At 43.2% G+C, this 22,891-nt stretch overlaps 1 protein-coding gene across 1 annotated transcript; it reads left to right on the top strand.

Moving 5' to 3' along the window:
- The first annotated feature begins 52 nt into the window (after positions 1–52).
- LOC123999273 (zinc finger protein 652-like) lies at positions 53–21,891 on the top strand. Its single transcript, XM_046304865.1, has 6 exons — positions 53–391; positions 8,146–9,624; positions 10,124–10,271; positions 11,757–11,872; positions 16,478–16,622; positions 17,905–21,891. The coding sequence occupies exons 2-6, from the start codon at positions 8,674–8,676 to the stop codon at positions 18,504–18,506; spliced, it is 1,962 nt and encodes a 653-aa protein (XP_046160821.1). The 5' UTR covers positions 53–391; positions 8,146–8,673; the 3' UTR covers positions 18,507–21,891.
- The last annotated feature ends 1,000 nt before the right edge of the window (positions 21,892–22,891 follow it).

Genomic DNA, 22,891 nt, shown 5'->3' on the forward strand with positions numbered 1-22,891 from the left:
GGCTAAAAATGGGGACAGACACGAGTGCGCGCATTGTGCCCAGTCTGGTTTGGATAGAAGACGAAAAAATTGTGGCGCGCCTACCCAACCCAGACAGCGGCCTGCCTGTCAGTGCCTGGGATGAGCGAGAGTCAGTAACGTTAGTGCGAGCGAGACCTTGGCTGGGCCACGTAGCGATGGATCTACAGTAGCACCGAGTCTACCACAACATATCAGTGTCATACATTCTAAAAATGCATTAGTAAACACATTTTCAATCGAGCATGCAATAGGATTATCAAACAGTGGTGAACTGCAACAGTATAGTTGGCTCTTTTTGTGCGTCTGCAGCACTCCAGAATCCCTGCAACTCTGATTGCACGAAATGAGAAAGAGGGCGCTCTCACCGAAGGTAACATTTATCTACAAGTTATTGTATATTTTTAATGTATTTACAAACATGACATTTGTCTACAATGCAAGACAAAGTAATGATTTTCTTAACGATTGTATTGTCTTGGTTATTATCAAGCTAGACTGCTGACAATAAACCGTCATTGAGTATGTAACGAGCTGTGTGCTATCTTGCTAGGTTTTTCATGGGGAAGAGCGAATTTAAAAGATTCTTGTAGCTATGATTGTTAAACAATTTTATTAACAAATATTTACATATTTAACCTTGATTTGTATAAACGATGTATAAGATTTGATGCTGCAATGGTGTATACTAGTGTAAAATCTCGGTTTAGCCGATTTATATCTGGGAGGTTTTGGGTTAAAAAAAAGTGAAAGTCGTCTGTGATTAGCTAGGATTTGCTAGCTAACGTTAGCCGTGTGCCACGGTAATTCACATTTGCGCTAGCTATGTATGCTAGTATTATTTCTGGTGAAACGGACAGTGCACGGCGAGTTTGATTAGCTAGGTAGATACATTCAAATTGTTTCGGTCTTGTTAGTATGTCGATTTCCAACCAATGTAAAATAAAAGCCTATGTCTTTAGATAGCTAATGTCAACTGAATATACCTTGTTAGTTGTTTGTTAGCTAATAAATTGGCTAGCCGAACGGCCTTCCGTCCGATGGTCTTGACCAACCAATGTTTCCTTTTTGTTTAACCCTTTGCACTTATTTTTAAAGTTGGTTGTTACCAACAAAACTGCATATAATCGTGTAACCGTTGTTAATCTGCGTTGCTTTGGAGGTTGTAGGATTCAACTAATATAGCCATCCGTATTTTATCAATCTTCTGGTATTATGAAAATATATCGTGTGTTGGTAACGCGTCAGCGCCAAATTGACGTAGCTAGCAAGTTAACCTAGCTAGGCCAGATTGATTACAAGCGAAGCAGAGTTAGCATTCGTGCTAGATAGTCTGTTATGTTTGAGTAGGGGGCAAAGGATTGCTTTGCAGTGTCAGCCGTGATTTAGGCCCAGCTGCTGCTTTGCCAATTCTTGCGAAACAAAATGTCAACTTTTATTGAGCACAATATGTCGGTTGTGCAGACGCTTTTATGAGGTGTCTTTTGCCATGCACACGTTCGCTGTGTTGAATATAGCCTCATCTGTAAAACAACATTCAGACATGTTGCTTCCAGTTCCTTCATATCATATTGTCAGACCCAACTTCATAGATACATGTTTTTGTCAATAGTAGCTAAATGGCAAGCTCCCACTAATCACTGTGGCATGTATTTTAAGGGATTTCAGTATGTGTTTGTTATTAGTGTCTTAAGTTTGACAGACTTCTCATCTGTCAAAACTGAGAGTCACCGTGGACCATCTCATTAGCCTACGTTGTTGCATTTCATCATCCGATCCTTTCCCCTCTTCCTTTCCTGTGACAGAGAGGGCTGTGGTGGGAAAAGTACCTAATTCTCATACTTGAGTAAAAGTAAAGATGCCTTAATAGAAAATGTATTAAAAACAAATTAAAAAGTGTAAGTAAAATACTACTTCAGTAAAAGCATTTGGTTTGAAATATACTTAAGTATCAAAAGTAAATGTAATTGCTAAAATATACTTAAATTAAAGTGTATATCATTTCACATTTCATATTTTAAGCGAACCAGGCAGTATTTTCTTGTTTTTTTTTTTTAATTTACAGATAGCCAGGGGCACACTCCAGCACTCAGACATCATTTACAAACGAAGCATGTGTTTAGTGAGTCTGCCAGATCAGAGGCAGTAGGGATGACAAGGGATGTTCTCTTGATAAGTGTGTGAATTTGATCATTTTCCTGTCCTGCTAAGCATTCATAATATAATAATAATATATGCCATTTAGCAGACGCTTTTATCCAAAGCGACTTACAGTCATGTGTGCATACATTCTACGTATGGGTGGTCCCGGGGATCGAACCCACTACCCTGGCGTTACAAGCGCCATGCTCTACCAACTGAGCTACAAAATGTAACAAGTACTTTTGGGTATCAGGGAAAATGTGTGGAGTAAAAAGTATATAGTTTTCTTTAGGAATGTAGTGAAGTAAAAGTTGACAAAAATATAAATGGTAAAGTATAGATACCGCAAAAAAAACTACTTAAGTAAAAATACCTCTAAGTACTATTAAGTACTTTACACCACTGAGGGAGGGAAAGAGCAAAAAATAAATGTAGTCCATGCATTTGGATGGAGGATTATGACAGAGCAGAGGCCTGTGGAGGTTTAAAGCGTGATTGCCTACCACTGCTGCCCTTCTATCTATATCTCGAGAAAGCTTAGGCCAAATACCTACAGGGGCATGGGGCTCCCCTACTGTGCGCAACACAGTGAGCTGGTTAAGGTCTTATGAGTCTGGAGTCAGGAATGTGAACCCTCACACATTTGCCTCAAAGGGAAAGCTCATTAAAGTCCACAGACAGCGGGTGGAATTCAATGATGCAGAATAATGCGTTGAAACAGTGGTGAATGAAATTAAACCTTTGGGAAGGACTCAGCTGACACACTTTGGGGCATACCCTCGACATGTCACTAGCTACATAAAGTTGCAATTCCCGTCTGCACAGGATTTGAACCCATCTTGCAGACACTTTACACGAGGGAGCAAAGTTCATATTTGAAAGCAGCCCAAACGGTTGTGCTGAGCGATCATGTGTTTTTAAACAACTAATTGACCAATGTCAGTTCAAATATTTGAATTCCATTTTGTTCTGTTTTTTTTCTTCTGTGAGCTCAATGCAGACATTGCACAATTTCTCTAGAGATAAATCAGATCATGCCCGAACTGTGCGCTGTAGTATGGAGTTGTAGTTTCCAACAGGCCAATATTCTACAAAGTTTAATGCAGAAAACGTGGTAAATAACTACAATGACCGTAATCCTTTGCTTTCATACTGTCCGGTTTATGTTTATTTTACTCTTGCTACATAAAAGACAGAATGCGAGATCAAGAGGGAAAGAGAGCAGTTGCTTCGAGGTATCTCTACCTGAAAATACATGATCTAATTGATTGATAGATAGTCATAACAGTATGCCATATTTACTTTGAAGAACTACTAGAATAGTGATTTGTCAGACTGCATAGGCAGCAGCTCTATAGAGATGAGAGATGAGATCAAATTATAGTCATCAATTAAAACATGTAATATACACAACTGAAATCTTTGATTAAAGTAATGTGAATAAATTATGGTTAATAAATGATAAGCAGTAATGGGTAGTCACTACCACACTGCAACTTTTATTAATTGTTTTATTCTGTGTTACAGCATTCAACTCACATAACACAGTTGAAGTTGAAAGTTTACATACACCTTAGCCAAATACATTTAAACTCAGTTTTTCACATTTCCTGACATTTAATCCTGGTAAAAATTTGCTGTCTTTGGTCAGTTAGGATCACCACTTTTTTTATTTTAAGAATGTGAAATGTCAGAATGATAGTATAGAGAATGATTTATTTCAGCTTTTGTTTCTTTCATCACATTCCCAGTGGGTCAGAAGTTTACATATTCATTTAGTATTTGGTAGCATTGCCTTTAAATTGTTTAACTTGGGTCAAATGTTTCGGGTAGCCTTCCACAAGCTTCCCACGATAAGTTGGGTGAATTTTGGCCCATTCCTCCTGACAGAGCTGGTGTAACTGAGTCAGGTTTGTAGGCCTCCTTACTCACACATGCTTTTTCAGTTCTGCCCACAAATGTTCTATAATTTTCCTTTTTCATGATGCCATCTATTTTGTGAAGTGCACCAGTCCCACCTGCAGCAAAACACCCCAACAACATGATGCTGCCACCCCCGTGCTTCACGGTTGGGATGGTGTTCTTCGGCTTGCAAGGCTTCCCCCCCCCTTTTACCTCCAAACATAACGATGGTGATTATGGCCAAACAGTTCTATTTTTGTCAGACCAGAGGTCGACCGATTATCATTTTTCAACGTGGATACCGATTATTGGAGGACCAAAAAAGCCGATACCGATTAAATCGGACTATTTAAAAAAAAATATAATAATAATTTTGTTGTGATAATGACAATTACAACAATCCTGAATAAACACTTATTTTAACTTAATATAATACATCAATAAAATTTATTTAGCTTCAAGTAAATAATGAAACATATTCAATTTGGTTTAAATAATGCAAAAACAAAGTGTTGGAGAAGAAAGTAAAAGTGCAATATGTGCTATGTAATAAAGCTAACGTTTCAGTTCGTTGCTCAGAACATGAGAACATATGAAAGCTGGTGGTTCCTTTTAACATGAGTCTTCAATATTCCCAGGTAAGAAGTTTTAGGTTGTAGTTATTATAGTTATTATAGGAATTCTAGGACTATTTCCCTCTATACCATTTGTATTTAATTAACCTTTGACTATTAATGTTCTTATAGGCACTTTAGTATTGCCAGTGTAACAGTATAGCTTCCGTCCCTTTCCTCGCTCCTCCCTGGGCTCGAACCAGCAACACAACGACAACAGCCACCATCGAAGCAGCGTTACCCATGCAGACCAAGGGGAACAACTACTAGAAGGCTCAGAGCGAGTGATGTTTGAAACGCTAATAGCGCATGCTAACTAGCTAGCCATTTCACTTCGGTTACACCAGCCTCATCTCGGGAGTTGATAGGCTTGAAGTCATAAACAGCGCAATCAAATCAAATTTATTTATATAGCCCTTCGTACATCAGCTGATATCTCAAAGTGCTGTACAGAAACCCAGCCTAAACCCCCAAACAGCAAGCAATGCAGGTGTAGAAGCACGGTGGCGAGGAAAAACTCCCTAGAAAAGCCTAAACCTAGGAAGAAACCTAGAGAGGAACCAGGCTATGGGTGGTGGCCACATCTCTTCTGGCTGTGCCGGGTGGAGATTATAACAGAACATGGCCAAGATGTTCAAATGTTCATAAATGACCAGCATGGTCGAATAATAAGGCAGAACAGTTGAAACTGGAGCAGCAGCACGGTCAGGTGGACTGGGGACCTCAAGGAGTCATTATGTCAGGTAGTCCTGGGGCATGGTCCTAGGGCTCAGGTCCTCAGAGAGCGAGAAAGGAGATAATTATAGAACGCACACTTAGATTCACATTCACATGAATTTTTTTCATATTCAAGCTGAAACAGGACCAACCTCGAAAAGCATGAATCGCTCAGCACTACCAAACTGGAAAAAGCAGAGTCATAAACGATCAACGTTACACTGAATTTAACCTCGAGATCTGACAAGGTAATCGTAAAACTACCACTGATATTGTGAAATCGTCTCTCTTCCTGCTCACCACATCAAAGGGCCGTGCTATCTCATTGTGAGTGAAACTCTACTGTGACTCATCTAAGTAAGGATTTTACTAAATACGAGTTGCATAACCTCAGCTATCCTGTGTGTGGTTGTGGAATGTTTGCACATGCTCTCTTGCCCCCCCAAAAAAAATCTCACTCCCTGTTTGATCATGTTAATGACCGGAACAGCACTAAGGGTGTGCAAAGTTATTACTGGACCAGTTAAGTTCTGGTCCAGTAATTTCGTTGCAAATCTTCACTGAGCAGAACGAACCCTCAGTCTTCGGTGTAAGGCACGTGTCTAACTAATTCCGCGGAGGGCCAAGTGTCTGCGGGTTTTCACTCCACCCTTGTACTTTATTGAATTAAGGTCACTAATTAGTAAGGAACTCCCCACACCTGGTTATCTCGGTCTTAATTGAAAGGAAAAACGAAAACCTGCAGACACTCGGCCCCCCGAATGATTTTGAAACCCTTAGTGTAAAGGTAGACCTACATCTGCCTGCACTACTCATCAGGAAAGCTGTGACTCATTTGACACTCACTCCACTCAGAGGGACCATCAAGGCACAGGCCTCTGTCTTCCTGACCCTACTACATTCCTGTGCACAAGCAGCTGTTCAGAGAGTACAGGGCCTATTGGATTGGTTCTGTCAGATATAACATCACATCTGCACACGGGGCAGGAGAGCATCTGAGGGAGTTTAATACTCCAGTAGGTGAGACGAGGTGCTCTATGGAGCGCAGTCACTCCTCTTGTGGTTGTAAAGCGCCTAGAGTGGTCCATTTCTCAGAAAGGATCAGACAGTCAGCATGCACAGGAAGAAAGGTTGTGGGTGGGTGTGCATTGTTTTGCATTTGTCTAAATGCCTATGCATGTCTGTCCTCTATTTATTTTTTATATATTTTTTTTGTCAACACAGCTGTAGGCTGTGTGCTTGTTTGTGTGTATTTGAATCGCTCTGTTCCAGAATTGTACTTCTCGCAACTTGAGTGTAGTGGATAGAGGAGGTGGACCCAGAGAGTTTGGGGCTGTGTGTGGAGCTCGGCCTCAGACACAGTCCAGCTGGAATCTGTTATTTGAGGGCCTCTTTGGCTTGATAAGTCTCAGAATCGTGGAGCTGGGTTGTGACGGTTAACCTATACTGGGCCGTTGAGCAGAGGATGTTTGTTGTTTATGAGAGAGGATTTTAAAAACATTTTTTCTTCTAGTGGTTCTCGAAGTTGTTGCAAATCAAGAAGCCAACCCCAGTGCTGAGTCAGCGTCCCGTTCCCAAGGTCATTTTGGGGTCTAACATACATGGTGGAAATAACAAAAAGCTTAAAGTTGTAGCTATGTCTGACTTAAATGTTTCAATTCCAGTGTCATCTCCTCGTGCCTTGAGGGTCACTGCCATGACAGTGTTATAGGGGCGGGCAGTAAACCACCCCTCAAAAGCCAAGTAACAAGGATATTGCAAGAGCTTTGTTTACATTTACAAACAGTATGTTTTATTTGTTCTTTGATCACTTGCACACATGCGCTGTGCAGGCTTACTCAATCACTCACTCAAACAGAGAAGTTGATATACAGTTTCCTGTGGTTGAACTCATTTACAGCTCCCATGCTGTGGTTATTTTGTGCTTCGTAACTGCCACAATAGAGGGGAAGGGTGGGTGGGGGGGTCAAATGACATTTTATAGCCGCTAAGGTACGATTGTAAATCATACATAGTAGCACACCCCCTAATCAGAGTTCAAGAAGCCTATTGAAACACCTGGAAGAGCAGATTGCTTACTTTTTCAGTTAAGTTTGTCGAAAGATAGGCCTACATGATTGCCAATATTCATTGCTTCGTCATTAATCGTTATTGTAGAAGAGAATGTGTTCTCAACGACTTACCTGGTTAAATAAAAGCAAAGTAAACAAAGCAATATTGTGTATTTCATAGCAGCTTATGAATATTGTTATATATGTCAGTGTATCTATTTAGTTTTATTGAGCCGTTATTTAACTAGGCAAGTCAGTGTGTTAAGTGTGACCGCTATTGAAATGTGAAAGCCGAGATTGAGGTATTGATTTGTGAAACTGGTGTTTTGAAAGCCGGGTTGAGACGGAAGATGGGTTTTCTGATTAAATGTGAGCGGATGATAGGATGGCATATATCACGTCTGGTTAACAAGCTGTTGAGATTAATGAAAAATGACTTGACCTGAAAGCATAAATAGATTGTGAAGAGCAGGAGGACTGTGTTTGGGGTTAAGTCCTCTCTCACAGAGCTCTGATGCGTGTGGTTTGGATGTTCACACATGCCAGTGAAACGGTTGCGGTGAAGTATGGCTCAGTCTCGGTTCACAACGCCTTCCCCAGGTTGTAGTTTCACATCAGACACACTCGCTCTGAGGCAGCACCACACGCTTGTCACCGAATTGAGCCTAATCTCTCGTTCTCCATTTCTATTGCTCTCACAGGCGGCAGATTGCAGATGGCTCCTGAAACGAGCCACAGAAGTTCTGACTGCAGCTCAACGTCCGGCGTGAAGCTCACCCTCAAGGTAGAAGCTTAAAGACTGAAGCCCTAACGGACAATATAACACTGACAGCCTCGAGTGAGAGACTAACCTGAGAGGCTTCATCTGCGGAGAGACCAAAACCTCATCGAGGTTGAAGAGCAGACACCCCAGCTTCCAGAGAAGCTTTGAGATTCAAGCTCAACAGAAGCCTAAGCTTGTAGCAGAATGCCACTCACGGTCTGTCCTCAGCCTTTGTCCTGTGGTGAGCATGGATCCCCTGTTTGAATCTGGGTGACGCTTTCTTCCCTTCGCCCCTTCCTCCTTCCTGTCTCCTCAGTGGCGGGAGGGGTGGGGGATTGCTACCGTTCCCCCTGCCCCTCCTTACAACATAGCGAGGTTACTCTCACAGTTTAAGAATAGCATCACTGCTAACAAACCTCTGGCTGAGCTTCAACTAGCACTACTACAGTCTTCCCCTCCCACACACATGAAATCCTGCCAGAGCCTGAAGGGAGAGGTGTCCAGCCCAGGTGGGATGTCACAGGAGGGGCGCAGAACGCAGCAGGTAACCCAGTCCTACTACCACACCCCCGCCCCAGACCTGGACCTAACGGGCAAGCTGTACAAGCGGGAGGGCGGGGGCAAGCCTTACTCTGTGCTAGTGGACAACAAGATGACAGCCAAGACCCCCATGGGTGACCAGACTCCCAGTCAGCTGTCCCCGCAGCATGTTACCTCCCCCCAGCAGCAGTACTACAGAGAGGGGACAGTAGGGCAGGAGGGGGGCGCGCAGGGGGCCCAGGCAGGCAATGGGGGCACCTCCGAGGACTCAGAGGAAGAGGAGGAGTCATTCAATCGGGAGCAGATCATCGTGGAGGTCAACCTGAACAATCAGACACTTAACGTATCAAAGGGGGACAAGTCCGCCCCCCAAACCGATGCCTCAGAGAGACACTGCAACGAGGAGGAGGAGGAGGAAGAAGAAGATGAGGAAGATGTGGAAGAAGATGAAGTTGAAGAGGAGGAAGAAATAGAGAGTCGTAGAACGAGAGCCAAGAGGGCTCGGCGTGGGGTGGTCCCCGCTACCAGCCAGTCCCGGAGGAAGACCCAGTGCACCGCTCTGAGCACCACCGGCATGACCACCAGGGGCCGACGGAAGAAGACCACCCAGCCACCCAAGAGGACACGCCGGACTGCCAGGGAGGGCAAGGGGACCCCCTCAGCTGGCTCTGCCACAGGGGATAAAGCGGATGGGGAGGAGCGGGAGACGCTGGCGTGTGAGAAGTGCCCCCGTGTCTTCAACACCCGCTGGTACCTGGAGAAGCACATGAATGTCACACACAGACGCATGCAAATCTGTGACAAGTGTGGCAAGAAGTTTGTCCTGGAGAGTGAGCTGGCCTTACACCAGCAGACTGACTGTGAAAAGAACATCCAGGTAAGGAGAGCTGGAGCGTGTCCCAAATGACCCCCTATACTCTATACAGTCTACCACTTTTGACCAGCGCCATATGGAGCCCTGGTCAAAAGTAGTGCACTATGTAGGGAATAGCGGGCCATTTGGGACGCACACCTGGTCTCTGGTTTTTAATTAACTGTACAAGGTGTTTTTGACCTGAGCAATCAAAACGACTCCATTGATTGGGTACATTGGCTACAGTTACGTACCAGGTACAGTGAAACTAAAATCTGTCTGTCATCAAGGCCAGATTTCTGGTGCTTGAAGGATGTAGGAAACGTTTTTGTCCAGCAGAGGGAATCGGAGCGTTAGGAACCAGCCTGGGCAGATACAGCAGTGTAGGAAATACCACCTGCAGCTCCAGACACTGTGATTGTCTCCATTGCTTGCTCCTGTTCTTAGGCTGTGTCAGGGGTAATCAATGGCACCACACAACATTACTCAATGTGTCATCTGTGTGTGGTCTTCTGCTGTTCAGTGCGTCTCCTGCAACAAGTCTTTCAAGAAGCTGTGGTCGCTGCACGAGCACATCAAGATCGTGCACGGCTACGCAGAGAAGAAGTTTGCCTGTGAGATCTGTGACAAGAAGTTCTACACGATGGCTCATGTCCGCAAGCACATGGTTGGTAGGTGGACTCCAGTTAGTCAGTTCCTGCTCTTTCTGGTAACTCCCAAATGTCCCTAATAGGATGTGCAGTGCCTTGGTAAAGTATTCATACGCCTTGGGTTTCTTCACATTTTGTTGCAAAGTGGGATTAAAATTGATTTAAATTTGACCACAACCTACACAAAATACTCTGTCAAAGTAGAAGAACATTTTAAACATAAAAAAAAAAGATTAATGTGAGTTAAATAACAAAAATATATAGTTGTTGCATAAGTATTCAGCTCCCTGAGTCTATATGTTAGATAACACCTTTGGCAGTGATTACAACCGTGAGTTTTCTTGGGTAAGTCTGTAAGAGCTTTACACACCTTTTGTTGTGCAATATTAGCCCATTATTCTTTTCACAATTCTCCAAGCTCCAAGATGTCGCAGAGCATGGCCAGGCAGTCATTTCTGAAGTCTTACCATAGATTTTCAAGCAGATTTAAGTCAAAACTGTCACTTGGCCACTCAGGAACATTCACTTTCTTCTTGGTAAGCAACCAGTGTACATTTGCCCTTGTGTTGTAGGTTATTGTCTCGCTGAAATGTGAATTCCTCTCCCAGTGTCTGGTGGAAAGCAGACTGAAGCAGGTTTTCCTCTAGGATTTTGTCTGTGCTTAGCTCCATCCCGTTTCGTGTTGGATTTGCCCAAAACATAAGGCTTTGCACTTAGGCCAAAAGGTGTATTCATTTACAGTATTACTTCAGCACCTTGTTGCATACAAGATGCAGGTTTTGGAATATTTGTATTCTGTACATTTGTACTCTTTTCACTCTGTAATTTAAGTCATTATTGTGGAGTCACTACAATGTTGTTGATCCGTCCTCAGTTTTCTCCCATCAGGCTTTAGAAAAGTTCCCTGGTCTTTGTAGTTCAATCTGTGCTTGAAATTCAATACTTGACTGAGGGATAATACATACATATGTGGTATGTATGGGGGACAGAGGAAGGGTTGGTCACTCAATCATGTCAACCCCTATTATTTCACACAGTGAGTCCATGTAGCTTAAGTGATTTGTTAAGAGACATTTTACTCCTGAACAACATTTAGGCTTGCTTTAACAAAGGGGCTAGATACGTAGGCAACGATTATATTTTAGTTATCTATATGGAATTATTCTTTCACTTTGATATTTTGAGTAGATTGTTGACAAAAAAATTACATTTTAAATCCATTTTAATCCCACTTCGTATCATTAAAATGTGAAGAAATCCAAGGGGTGTGAATACTTTTGCAAGGCTCTGTACATCTGTATCAATTGGAACTAACTCACCCTCTTTTGCCTTTCTAGCTCTCTTTCATGGAGCAACATTCAGAGCTCTCTTTTTTTATCGAGAGCGAGAAAATTAATACTCTTCACTTTTGAGCCCGATGAATCACTGTTTTAACGCCCCCAATATCTATCCCCTGTCCCGCTCTGTGTTGGCACCCACCTTTAACCTGTTCCTTCCTCTCTGCAGCTCACACTAAAGACATGCCGTTCACCTGTGAGACCTGTGGCAAGTCGTTCAAGCGCAGCATGTCCCTGAAGGTTCACTCGCTGCAGCACTCTGGGGAGAAGCCCTTCCGCTGTGAGGTGAGCTGTTTAGACTTGCAGTCCCACTGTCCTTCCCACACTCAAACACAGTCTGATACAGAAGATTTATTTCACTTTATAGGGTATTGGAAGAGATGGACAAACACACACTGTCAAAAAAATATATATATCCAAAACTGAGGCTTGAAAGCAAAATAAAGATGTTTCAATAAACATCATAGTGCATAAATGAAAGGTGAAAACAAAACACAAACGTTTCGGCCTCAGGCCATCATCAGTTGGAATTGTCGACAGGCACGTCTGGCTTTGTTTCAAGGATAATTGCATATGTCACATGTTCAAGCAAGAAAACGCATCAGAACATTAGTACCATAGAATGCCTGATCTAGATTATATACGAAAGGGAAAAGAGAAATATCATCAAATATTACTGTTACATATACCGTGTGAACATTTGTTCAGAATATGTAACACAGGATTGTAATAGAGTAGGGGCGCTAGAGAGACCACTAGATGGGGATATGGAACACCAATAAGTGACAATATACCAGTTACAGAAACCCTTCAATAACAAATCTTCATTCATGCATGACGGGTGGAGAGTTTTTAAATAGAACATCCACCTGCTTTCGGTCTGGAGAAGACTAAGTTCAAGATTACTTTATAGAGTGTATACACTTTTTTTCATGAATATTCAATTTATAAGGACAGTGTTTCATCAGAGTATGAATAGTGTCAATTTTTAACGTATTTGTATTGGAGGTCGACCGATTTAATTGGAATGGCCGATTTAATTAGGACCGATTTTCAAGTTTTCATAACAATCAGAAATGGGTATTTTTGGGCGCTGATTTCAGATTTCTTTTTTTCTATTTTTATTTAACTAGGCAAGTCCGTTAAGAACACATTCTTATTTTCAATGACGGCCTAGGAACGGTGGGTTAGCTGCCTTGTTCAGGGGCAGAACGACAGATTTTCACCTTGTCAGTTCAGGGGATCCAATCTTGCAACCATACAGTTAACTTGTCCAACACTCTAAACATTGCACTCCACAAGGAGCCTGCCTGTTACGCGAATACAGTAGAAGCCAAGGTAAATTGCTAGCTAGCATTAAACTTATCTTACAAAAAACAATCAATCATATTCACTAGTTATAACTACTAGTCCAGTTTAGCAGGCAATATTAACCAGGTGAAATTGTGTCTGGTGAAATTGAGTCATATGCAACAGTTTGGGCTGCCTGGCTCATTGTGAACTAATTTGCCAGAATTGTACGTAATTATGACATAACATTGAAGGTTGTGCAATGTAACAAGAATTTTTAGACTTAGGGATGCCACCCGCTAGATAAAATACAGAACGGTTCCGTATTTCAGTGAAATAATTTGTTTTTCGAAATGATAGTTTCTGGATTCTACCATATTAATGACCAAAGGCTCATATTTCTGTTTGTTATTATGTTATAATTAAGTCTGATTTGATAGAGCAGTCTGACTGAGCAGCAGCAGGCCGGTTATCATTCATTCAAACAGCACTTGCTTGCATTTTGCCAGCAGCTCTTCGCAAGCACAGCGCTGTTTATGACTTCAAGCCTATCAGCCTAATGGCTGGTGTACCCAATGTGAAATGGTTAGCTAGTTAGCTGGGTGTGCGCTAATACTGTTTCAAATGTCACTCGCTTTTAGATATGGAGTAGTTATTCCCCTTGCGCTGCAAGGGCCACGGCTTTTGTGGAGCGATGGGTAACGCTGCTTCGAGTGTGGCTGTTGTCGATGTGTTCCTGGTTCAAGCCCACGTAGGGGCGAGGAGAGGGACGGAAGCTATACTGTTACACTGGCAATACTATAGTGCCTATAAGAACATCCAATAGTCAAAGGTATATGAAATACAAATGGTATAGAGAGAAATATGCCTATAATTCCTATAATAACTTCAACCTAAAACTTCTTACCTTGGAATATTGAAGACTCATGTTAAAAGGAACCACCAACTTTCATATGTTCTCATGTTCTGAGCTAGGATCTTAAACGTTAGCTTTCTTAAATGGCACACATTTTTACATAGCACATATTACTTTCTTCTCCAGCACTTTGTTTCTGCATTATTTAAACCAAATTGAACATGTTTCATTATTTAGTTGAGGATAAATTGATTTTATTGATGTATTATATTAAGTTAAAATAAGTGTTCATTCAGTATTGTTGTAATTGTCATTATTACAAATAAATAAAATGTTTTAAAAAATCGGCCGATTAATCGGTATCTGCTTTTTGGGTCCTCAAATAATTGGTATCGGTGTTGAAAAATCATAATCGGTCGACCTCATTTGTATTAGAATCCTTAAATATTGACTTCTAGCTGGTAAGGTTTGAATGGTTAACTCAGACAAACTGAGCAGGATTCAGACAACTATGGGTTGTTTGAACAGAGGAATATGGCCTGCTCTACTGTGACTGCTCCAAAATGGGGATTACTGTTGAACCAAGGCACACTTGACTACATATATACTATCCCTAAATGTTCATGGTCACACAGTTGGAGCAATGTCAACCAGGTCTAGATGCAACATGTCCATGTCAAACATTAGCAGACCATGAATACACATGGTGTAGAGAATAACTGGAATAAAAATACAGACGGGTGGAGTTGGAATATTGGACTGTTTACTTTTTAAAGACCCAGTGCAGTCAACTCTGTTTTTCCTGTGTTTTGTATAATATTGTTGTACAACAGCTGATGAAACTAACACTGTAAAAGTGTGAAAACGTTTGAAAACAAGTGTTAATTCCTGATTTTTTTTTTTTCAACCAGTAACTATCTACATAGGACCGTTTAATCAGCAGAGTTCTATACTGCAAATCAGGTTTGAGCAGTTAGAGAGGTAACTTCGGTCAACTCTGAGTTCAACTCTGGATAACCGGTACAACGAGGCTCACCTTTTAGCAAGGTACATTTCTATGGCAAGGACTCCTTCATAACTACCTGCCCTGGGGCAAGTAACTCTATTTATACTGCTTGAAGTGTCTGAGCCGTAAGTTGACCAATAAATTCAGATTTATTCCCTCTCGCATAGATTGCGTCATCATCCCCTTCATTTGAGGTAGACGACTGAATATTAAATTGTCATGTTAAAATACCTACCCATTACACATTTAGTAATGACAGAATGCATTTGAAACTTCACACTCAGTAAAACTTTTCTATGACTTAATACGATTATTTTATCGCTAGGAATGGGAGGTGCTTATGTATTGAAAAGCACAGCAAAGCCGGCATTAACGATAAGTAAAAACAGCACTTCTAAAAGCCTGTTTCGGACCATAGCCTTCTATATTTGCAATACAACTTTTCTTTCAATTAGATTTTGGCACAAATAAAAATGTGGTACCAACTCACCCATGGATTGATGTCTCAGCATGTTCTCAGTGAAGAGTTTGGCGTTCTACTAGCCATGTGTGACATGTACACGCAGTTTATAAGCCTGATTTCGACTGGCAGAGAAACGCTTCCTGTCTGTCCTTTCCCGACTCGTTCATTACTACGGGAAACCTGGAGATCAATTTTGAATATTGAAACAATGTTGCAAATGTCAGAGAGCCAGACAACAAGGTTTACGCAAATGAGAAAATAAATGAGATAATGTCTAGATGCGTTTTATAGTGGAGATCAAGTTTATAAATTGCATGGCTGGGCTGATGAGAAAGTGGATTGCGCATTCAAATGGAACAGAGTAAATAAGCATTTTAACATAATAGATTTAGCCTGTGGATACTTGTGGAATAGACACCGGCTGGAATGTAGTTTTCACCATTCATTATTAAACCCACCTGTTTTATAACTTTGGCTAACTGTCAGAGATGGTGTGCAGCAAACATACGTGCCTGTTTCGGGTCTGAACTGCCACTACAAATAATCAAGTGGCCATGTAGGCGTTCAACAAGGGCAAACAGAGCCCTTGTTGAACTCAACTCAGGTGTTTGTCTGCATACCCAGCATTCTGGTTTATAGGACATTCTGTAGGAAGCAGGCACCACCTCCCCTGGGGGGGCCTCTGTGTGGCCAACCACAAAGGCAGGATGGTTGTCTGGGAACATGTGGTTGGTTGGCTGGGTGGGGCTCCATGTGATTAAATAAAGCAACTCCACTAGCATGCTATTAAAGAGTACAGCTGACTCGGTGTAGTGGGCTCCTTCTTCCACTGCATCTGTGTTAGGTATATATTATGTGTGTTTATGTATGTATTATAGTGTTGTTATACAGTAGCCCTCGTGAATTTCCATTCCAGGAATTATTGTGTACGTGCTATGTCGTCTAAATGGCTACGTCTCAAATGGCACCCTATTTTCATATATAGTGTACTACCACCCCCTATGGGCCCTGGTCAAATGTAGTGCACTTACTAGGGAATAGGTTGCCGTTTGGGACACCCTAAATGTCTGTCTCTCTCTCTGTCTCTCTCTCTGTCTCTCTCTCTGTCTCTCTCTGTCTCTCTCTGTCTCTCTCTGTCTCTCTCTGTCTCTCTCTGTCTGTCTCTCTCTGTCTCTCTCTGTCTCTCTCTCTGTCTCTCTCTCTCTGTCTCTCTCTCTCTCTCTCTCTCTCTCTCTCTCTCTGTGTCTCTCTCTCTCTCTCTCTGTCTCTCTATAGAACTGTGCTGAGAGGTTCCAGTATAAGTACCAGCTACGCTCCCACATGAGCATCCACATCGGACACAAGCAGTTCATGTGTCAGTGGTGTGGCAAGGACTTCAACATGAAGCAGTACTTTGACGAGCACATGAAAACACACACAGGTAAGACACAGTGAACACACACCAGTTTACACACTCACTGAGGAATTTGTGTGACACAAACGTGCAATTACAAAGCTCACCCTCCAAGGACTATAAAAGCCTTTGAGATTTTTCATGTCATCAAAATGTTTGAAACCAAATATTCAGACGCTGGTCTTCCAATAACGTTAGAAGCCAGACCTCTTCATCCGTCAACATTCGGAGGTTCTCCCTGACCAAAGCCGTCCCATTTACTGGAGAGTCTGCGTGGCCTTCAGTCTTGATCCCTAGTCAGCCAGTGAGACTCCGTAGATGCTCTATAAAAGGAAAGCAACGGGGCGTCTCAAGGCGAACAGTACCGAGACCTCGCCCAGCCTCTATAATGAGAGGGTGGCAAAGCATCAGTGGTGCCTCTCCCGCCATGTCTACTTGTAATGACTACCCTGACACATTCTATATTACATCTTCCATTTTCTCCCCTGCCACTTCTCTCCTTTTCCAAAGCAGAACATCGGGACCAGGCATGTTCTTTTTCAGTCCTTTTAATTTCTCCCTCTCTAGTGTGGGTGGATTCCCTGCACTCCCTGGTGGTTCTTTTTGAAAGGTGTAATTATTTTACCCTCTCCTGGCCGCTGCTGACCGATTTGGCCTCCTGTGGTCAGACACACCCAGTGATGCCTTGTAATACACAGTCTTCTTCTTCGTCCTTCTTCTTTCCTTCTTCCCTCCCCCCCAAGGGTTTATGCTTTCCTCTGGAACTTACCTACTGCACAGAAGTTGCAGAACATTAACAAAAGGCTCCAGTATAATTTGTCACAATTAAATTATTCACTGTCATACTGTAAATGGTTTACCGGAGCCTCTCAGAAAACATGCAGCTCAGATTAAAGCCGAGAGATGCTTTGAGTGTGCTGTGAATGAGTGTACGGGGGTGGTAACGGGCACATTGAATGAAAGGTTAATGAGAGCAGCTCTCGAATGGACGACCGTTGTTCATTTATTCATCTCCTCTAATCCCAAGGTGTGAACTGGCATAGCTGCCTGCTGAGTGGGTGGTTAGACAGCAATGACCCCTCATGCTCTCCTACAGGGACATTGTCTGATTGTAAAGTTAACTTCTTCATAAAGTTCAGAGGGGTTTAATCAGCACAGGACAAAAAGTGTTGCCAGGTGGTATATTATTCTTCTCATGCATGAAGTTCGGTGACGTGTGAAAGTTAAACTAATTAAGGAGAGTCAGGGACTAAATCACCAATCTCCTCGCGCTCTCTCTCTCCTTTCTCTCTGTCCCCGTCTCCTGCAGGAGAGAAGCCATTCATCTGTGAGATCTGTGGGAAGAGCTTCACCAGCCGGCCCAACATGAAGCGCCACCGCCGCACCCACACAGGAGAGAAGCCCTACCCCTGCGAGTTGTGCAGCCAGCGCTTCCGCTTCTCCAACATGCTCAAGGCCCACAAGGAGAAGTGCTTCCGGGTCACCAGCCCTGTGACCCTGCAGGCCAGCAGCCTCCCCCTGCCTCTCCACCTCTCTGTCACCTCCTCCTCTGGCCCCGGCCCGGGCCTCGCCCCCTTAGCTGCCACCACCTCCGCCCCTCTGGGCCTCAGCCCGACAGGGGGGGCTCTTCCCCCTCGCGCACCCGTGGGCCACCCCACCTTCTCCCATCTGCACATGACCCCCTCTCACCATCTCCCTCACCACCAAACGTCGCAACAACAGCAGCACCACCCCGGCACGCCCCTGCAAGCACTCCCTCTGCCCCACCACCTCCTGCCTGTGCCCCCCGTCTCCCCTCCCCCCGCGCTCTTCAAGAGCGAGCCTCTCACCCACTGTGGGCAGGAGGACAGCAGCTACCTGCGTTACATGGCACCGCAGGACAAGGGGCCTGGGGCTCCCCAGCATCACTGAACCCTATGTGGGCTCCAGGCCTGCCTGCCACACCTCGATTACCCCCACCCCAACTCTCCCTGGCCCCTGGTGTAGAGCGGCCCCTCGAAGACTGATATGAACAAGACACTCAGAGCTCAGTACACCAGTGTGTGAGGGATACAGACAGGTACACTTTCAGTCTACACTTTAGATAAGTGAGTGACCCACTTAGCTAGAAACCCAGGTCAACTGACACAGATTTTACAACCTCTTGCTCATATCTTTTCTTGTGAAAATATTCTTAGAAAATCCTGTATTCTAAGACAACCTGCCTCCCATGGTAGAAGGCTGTGTGTGTACCGGTATGTGAGTTATCCCTTGTTTGTGTCCATTTTATCCTCTCCACTAATGGTTGCTAATGCCATTATTCTGCTAGTGGTTCCTTATTCAGGTAGCGGATCAGAACAGATCCATTTCATCAACTTAGTCCTTCACGTCAACTGACTTAAACAACGGTTGCACAGTTCTGGGGGAGTTGTAAGTCCTAAGGCTGACCCGTAGGACCATGGGGTCACCGAGTTCTCGTTGAATGTTTACCATCCTGGTGCCAACTGGGTTTCCCATTGTCTCCTGAGGCATTCCACACTGGCTCTACCAGCAGTAGGCCAGGAATCACTGCCACAGGTCACAGTGGCGAGGTTAGAAAATGGCTGTTAGTGCTACTACTAGTCTGTTGCGACAAAGATTCTGGTTAATTGGTGCTTTCCATTGCAGTACTACACACTTCTATACACAGGCTAGATCTCGTAACATCTGGAGTGTACTGTAACAGAGTGGGATTGTTTGTGTTGTTGTGATGCAGTTCTGGGAATTGTCTTCTTGACTGACATACAGCCTTCGTACATGTGTACACACACACACACACACACACACACACTTCAAAAAGCAGTATGACATCACTGGTCTCACTTCACACAAAATGCTTGTCAAGGGATTCTGATGTTTTTTTGTGTATTTTCTTTTTTTGTCTTCTGTCATCAAAACAGTTAAATACTGCCACTGTGACGGGTCCTCACATACGACCCAACCTGGACCTCGCGTCTCTCTCCTCTCTCTCTCGCTTTCTTTCTCTATCTCTTTCTTTCTCCGTCTCTCGCTCCTCTGTCTCTCTCCCGCTGCTGCTGCCGAGATGATGATGATGATGATGATGATGATGATGATGGGTCACCCTGTAAAAGGCCATGAGAACACATTCAGAAGTTCTGACTTTTTCAGCACAACTCATAACTGAAAAATATGTATTTTTCCCCAACCAGCCTATATTCCACAGCTTGGTGTGAACCAGCCTATATTCCACAGCTTGGTGTGAACCAGCCTATATTCCACAGCTAGGTGTGGAGCATGACACTTGTTTGTAATGTAACAGTTTGTTCTCTTAGTTTTAGGTTACACAAACATTGAAACATTGAGGCCCTATCGCCCACGTTGGCAAATAATGATGAATCAAAACACGTTGAATGTTGCCTAGACGGAGGGATATTGGCTAACAGTTTAGCAATCAAATATGTTATTTTCGAGTAATAATTTCTTGAAATATGCTACATTCGGTTTCAGACTGACTAATTGTTCTCACCTCGCTCTGAACATACTGTTGAGTGATAGTCATAGGAAAGGTTGGAGGATTATGTCTAACATGCGCTTCAATTTCTCGTGTAGATACATTTATTCAAGTTGTATATTTACTCAAAGAAATCACATTGGTATATGTAACCTTTTTGTGTGTGTGTGTGTGAATGTTCCCGCTGTCCCATTTTATGATGTTCTGACAGTCCGGTTGTTCTTGGTGTTGATGGATGACAGAGATTCTGTCTTGTGGGACTGTTGATAGTGGGTTGCAGGATGTTGTCCGCCGCCCCTTCACCCTGTCTGGGACTGTTCTCAGATCAGAATGAGTGGTGAGGAGCAACATGTCTCAGTAATGGCTAAATGGAGGCCCTCTGGTGCTGTTGTACAAAAGCTGCTTTACATAGAGTCTCTGGGTCTCTCCCTCTATGCACACACCCTGCTGAAGCCATGCCATCTCTTGAAGGGGTTGCTGGGGGTGATTTGCACACAAGAATATGTCTGATATATGTTTGTGGATTAACACAATAGGTATAGCGTAGTAGTGGATCAGGTTAGTGTGTTTGCATATCGGGAGAAACTGAAGAGGAACAATAGCAGGCCATGAGCAAGGCCCATTGAATTTGGTTTAACAGTGGACAGAGATACCCACCCTGTAGAGAGCTACAACCATTCTGCCGTCACTGTGGGTCTGTTAGTAGGGCCTCTGTATCGGCTTAACCATGAGTTACTTAGTGTTTTTCACGATGTTTCACTATGAGTTGTTTTTTTGTTACTTTAGTTTTGAAAAGCTTATTCATTTGTGTGTCCTCTGCACTTTACTGCTGCGTGAGTGAGGCGCAGTGAAGGGAGGGACTGACGACGCTTTGTGGGGAGTGAGTGAGGCGCAGTGAAGGGAGGGACTGGCGACGCATTGTGGGAGTGATTGAGGCGCAGTGAAGGGAGGGACTGGCGACGCTTTGTGGGAGTGAGTGAGGCGCAGTGAAGGGAGGGACTGGCGACGCATTGTGGGAGTGAGTGAGGCGCAGTGAAGGGAGGGACTGACGACGCATTGTGGGAGTGAGTGAGGCGCAGTGAAGGGAGGGACTGACGACACATTGTGGGAGTGAGTGAGGCGCAGTGAAGGGAGGGACTGACGACGCTTTGTGGGAGTGAGTGAGGCGCAGTGAAGGGAGGGACTGACGACGCATTGTGTGAGTGAGTGAGGCGCAGTGAAGGGAGGGACTGACGACGCATTGTGGGAGTGAGTGAGGCGCAGTGAAGGGAGGGACTGACGACGCATTGTGGGAGTGAGTGAGGTGTCGGGTGCATGGAGGGAGGTGATTGGTTTGGTGAGTGGCTGTTTGGGCAAGGAAAAGGAGGAGAATCAATCTGGACGTGGAGAGTGTGGAAGGGACCATGGCATAAGGAAATGTTTTGTTTAGTTCATACATTTGTTTATTATTTCCTGTAAGGAAATAGACTGGCTCTAATATGGACTCCCAAAGAGTGATCGAGTAGTGTTGTTCCTCCTGCTTTGGCGATTCTTACACTAGCCCCTCCCTGCTTCATCTGATCTGAAATACATTGAGGTGTTTGTCTGCCTCATATCTAGTTTCCTCTTTTGTTGTGTAACATTTTCTCTTCCGATTTACTGTATGATTCTCCTCCTTTCATATCTGTAATATAGAATGCACTTTCCACTAAAATCCTGGCTAGTTACGAAAAATAGCAATGTATATTCTTTAAAGGTGTAAAAAAAAAAAAAAAAAAAAAATCAATATACTTTTTCCCCTCGTGTATTTTTAACCACTTAATGTAGCATTGCATATTTTATTATTGTCAGTATCTGGTACAGAATTGTGCGGCTTTATACTGTCCTGGGTTGTTTGTTTTTTTGTGGGGGGGGGGGTTGTTTTGTATGTTTGTTTTTTGGAGTTTGAGGAGTTGAAATGTTGGGCCTTTTTTTAATAATCTACATTTAACAGACTATCTGCTAACTTTCAGAAGTAAAAAAACGAGTAGCCATAATTATCACATATTTGTGTGCTGTCGTGTGTTCTTCTCCATCAGATCCTATGTGGTATTGGTAGCTTTCAAATGCACATGAAGCTATCTTTGCATTAATGGTATCCTATTATTATTATTATTATTATTATATATTACTGTTCTCACAGCTTATGGAATACAATTTCACAGTCTCAGCTAGGGCTGCACAATTATTCAAATTATTATCAAAATTGCGATATTGAGTTGTACAATATGCATATCGCAAGAGGTGGCAATTTATTCTTAAACGCCATGAATGTAACATTCAAACGTAATAAGGGTCCCCTGGGAAACTGGCCAACACTGGTTCCTACCCTGTCACAACTTCTACTGTACCTTGCTTGTTCTTTCGTTGTCATGCCAAACTACACCAAGCATAGAATCAGCAAGGCTATTTTTATTTCTATGATTACAACAGTTCAGCAAACTGTTTTGATCTAAATTGCAAGTTAAATCATAATTGCAATATTTGGTAAATATTGTGCACTGCTAGTCTCGGCCCTACATCACATTGTCTGTTGCAACAGTGACCACATGTGTCTTGTATACAGACAGGTTGTAACTGAGGAAATGCATCATGTTCACTAAGAATGTGACAAATACTTTTTTAAACTGAATTTTAATCTAAATTCAGACCCCCCCCCCCCCCCAAAAAAAATGACCCGCCATTTTGAGTCACAGGCTGATAATATAAAAAACAAGCTGTACAATTAGTCCTGGACTAAACAAATCCGTCACCAAGGTAGAAAGCTGTGGTTGAAGTTGTGCACCAT

The sequence above is a fragment of the Oncorhynchus gorbuscha genome, linkage group LG16, assembly GCF_021184085.1.
Source record: "Oncorhynchus gorbuscha isolate QuinsamMale2020 ecotype Even-year linkage group LG16, OgorEven_v1.0, whole genome shotgun sequence".
NCBI classification, from domain to species: Eukaryota; Metazoa; Chordata; class Actinopteri; order Salmoniformes; family Salmonidae; genus Oncorhynchus; species Oncorhynchus gorbuscha.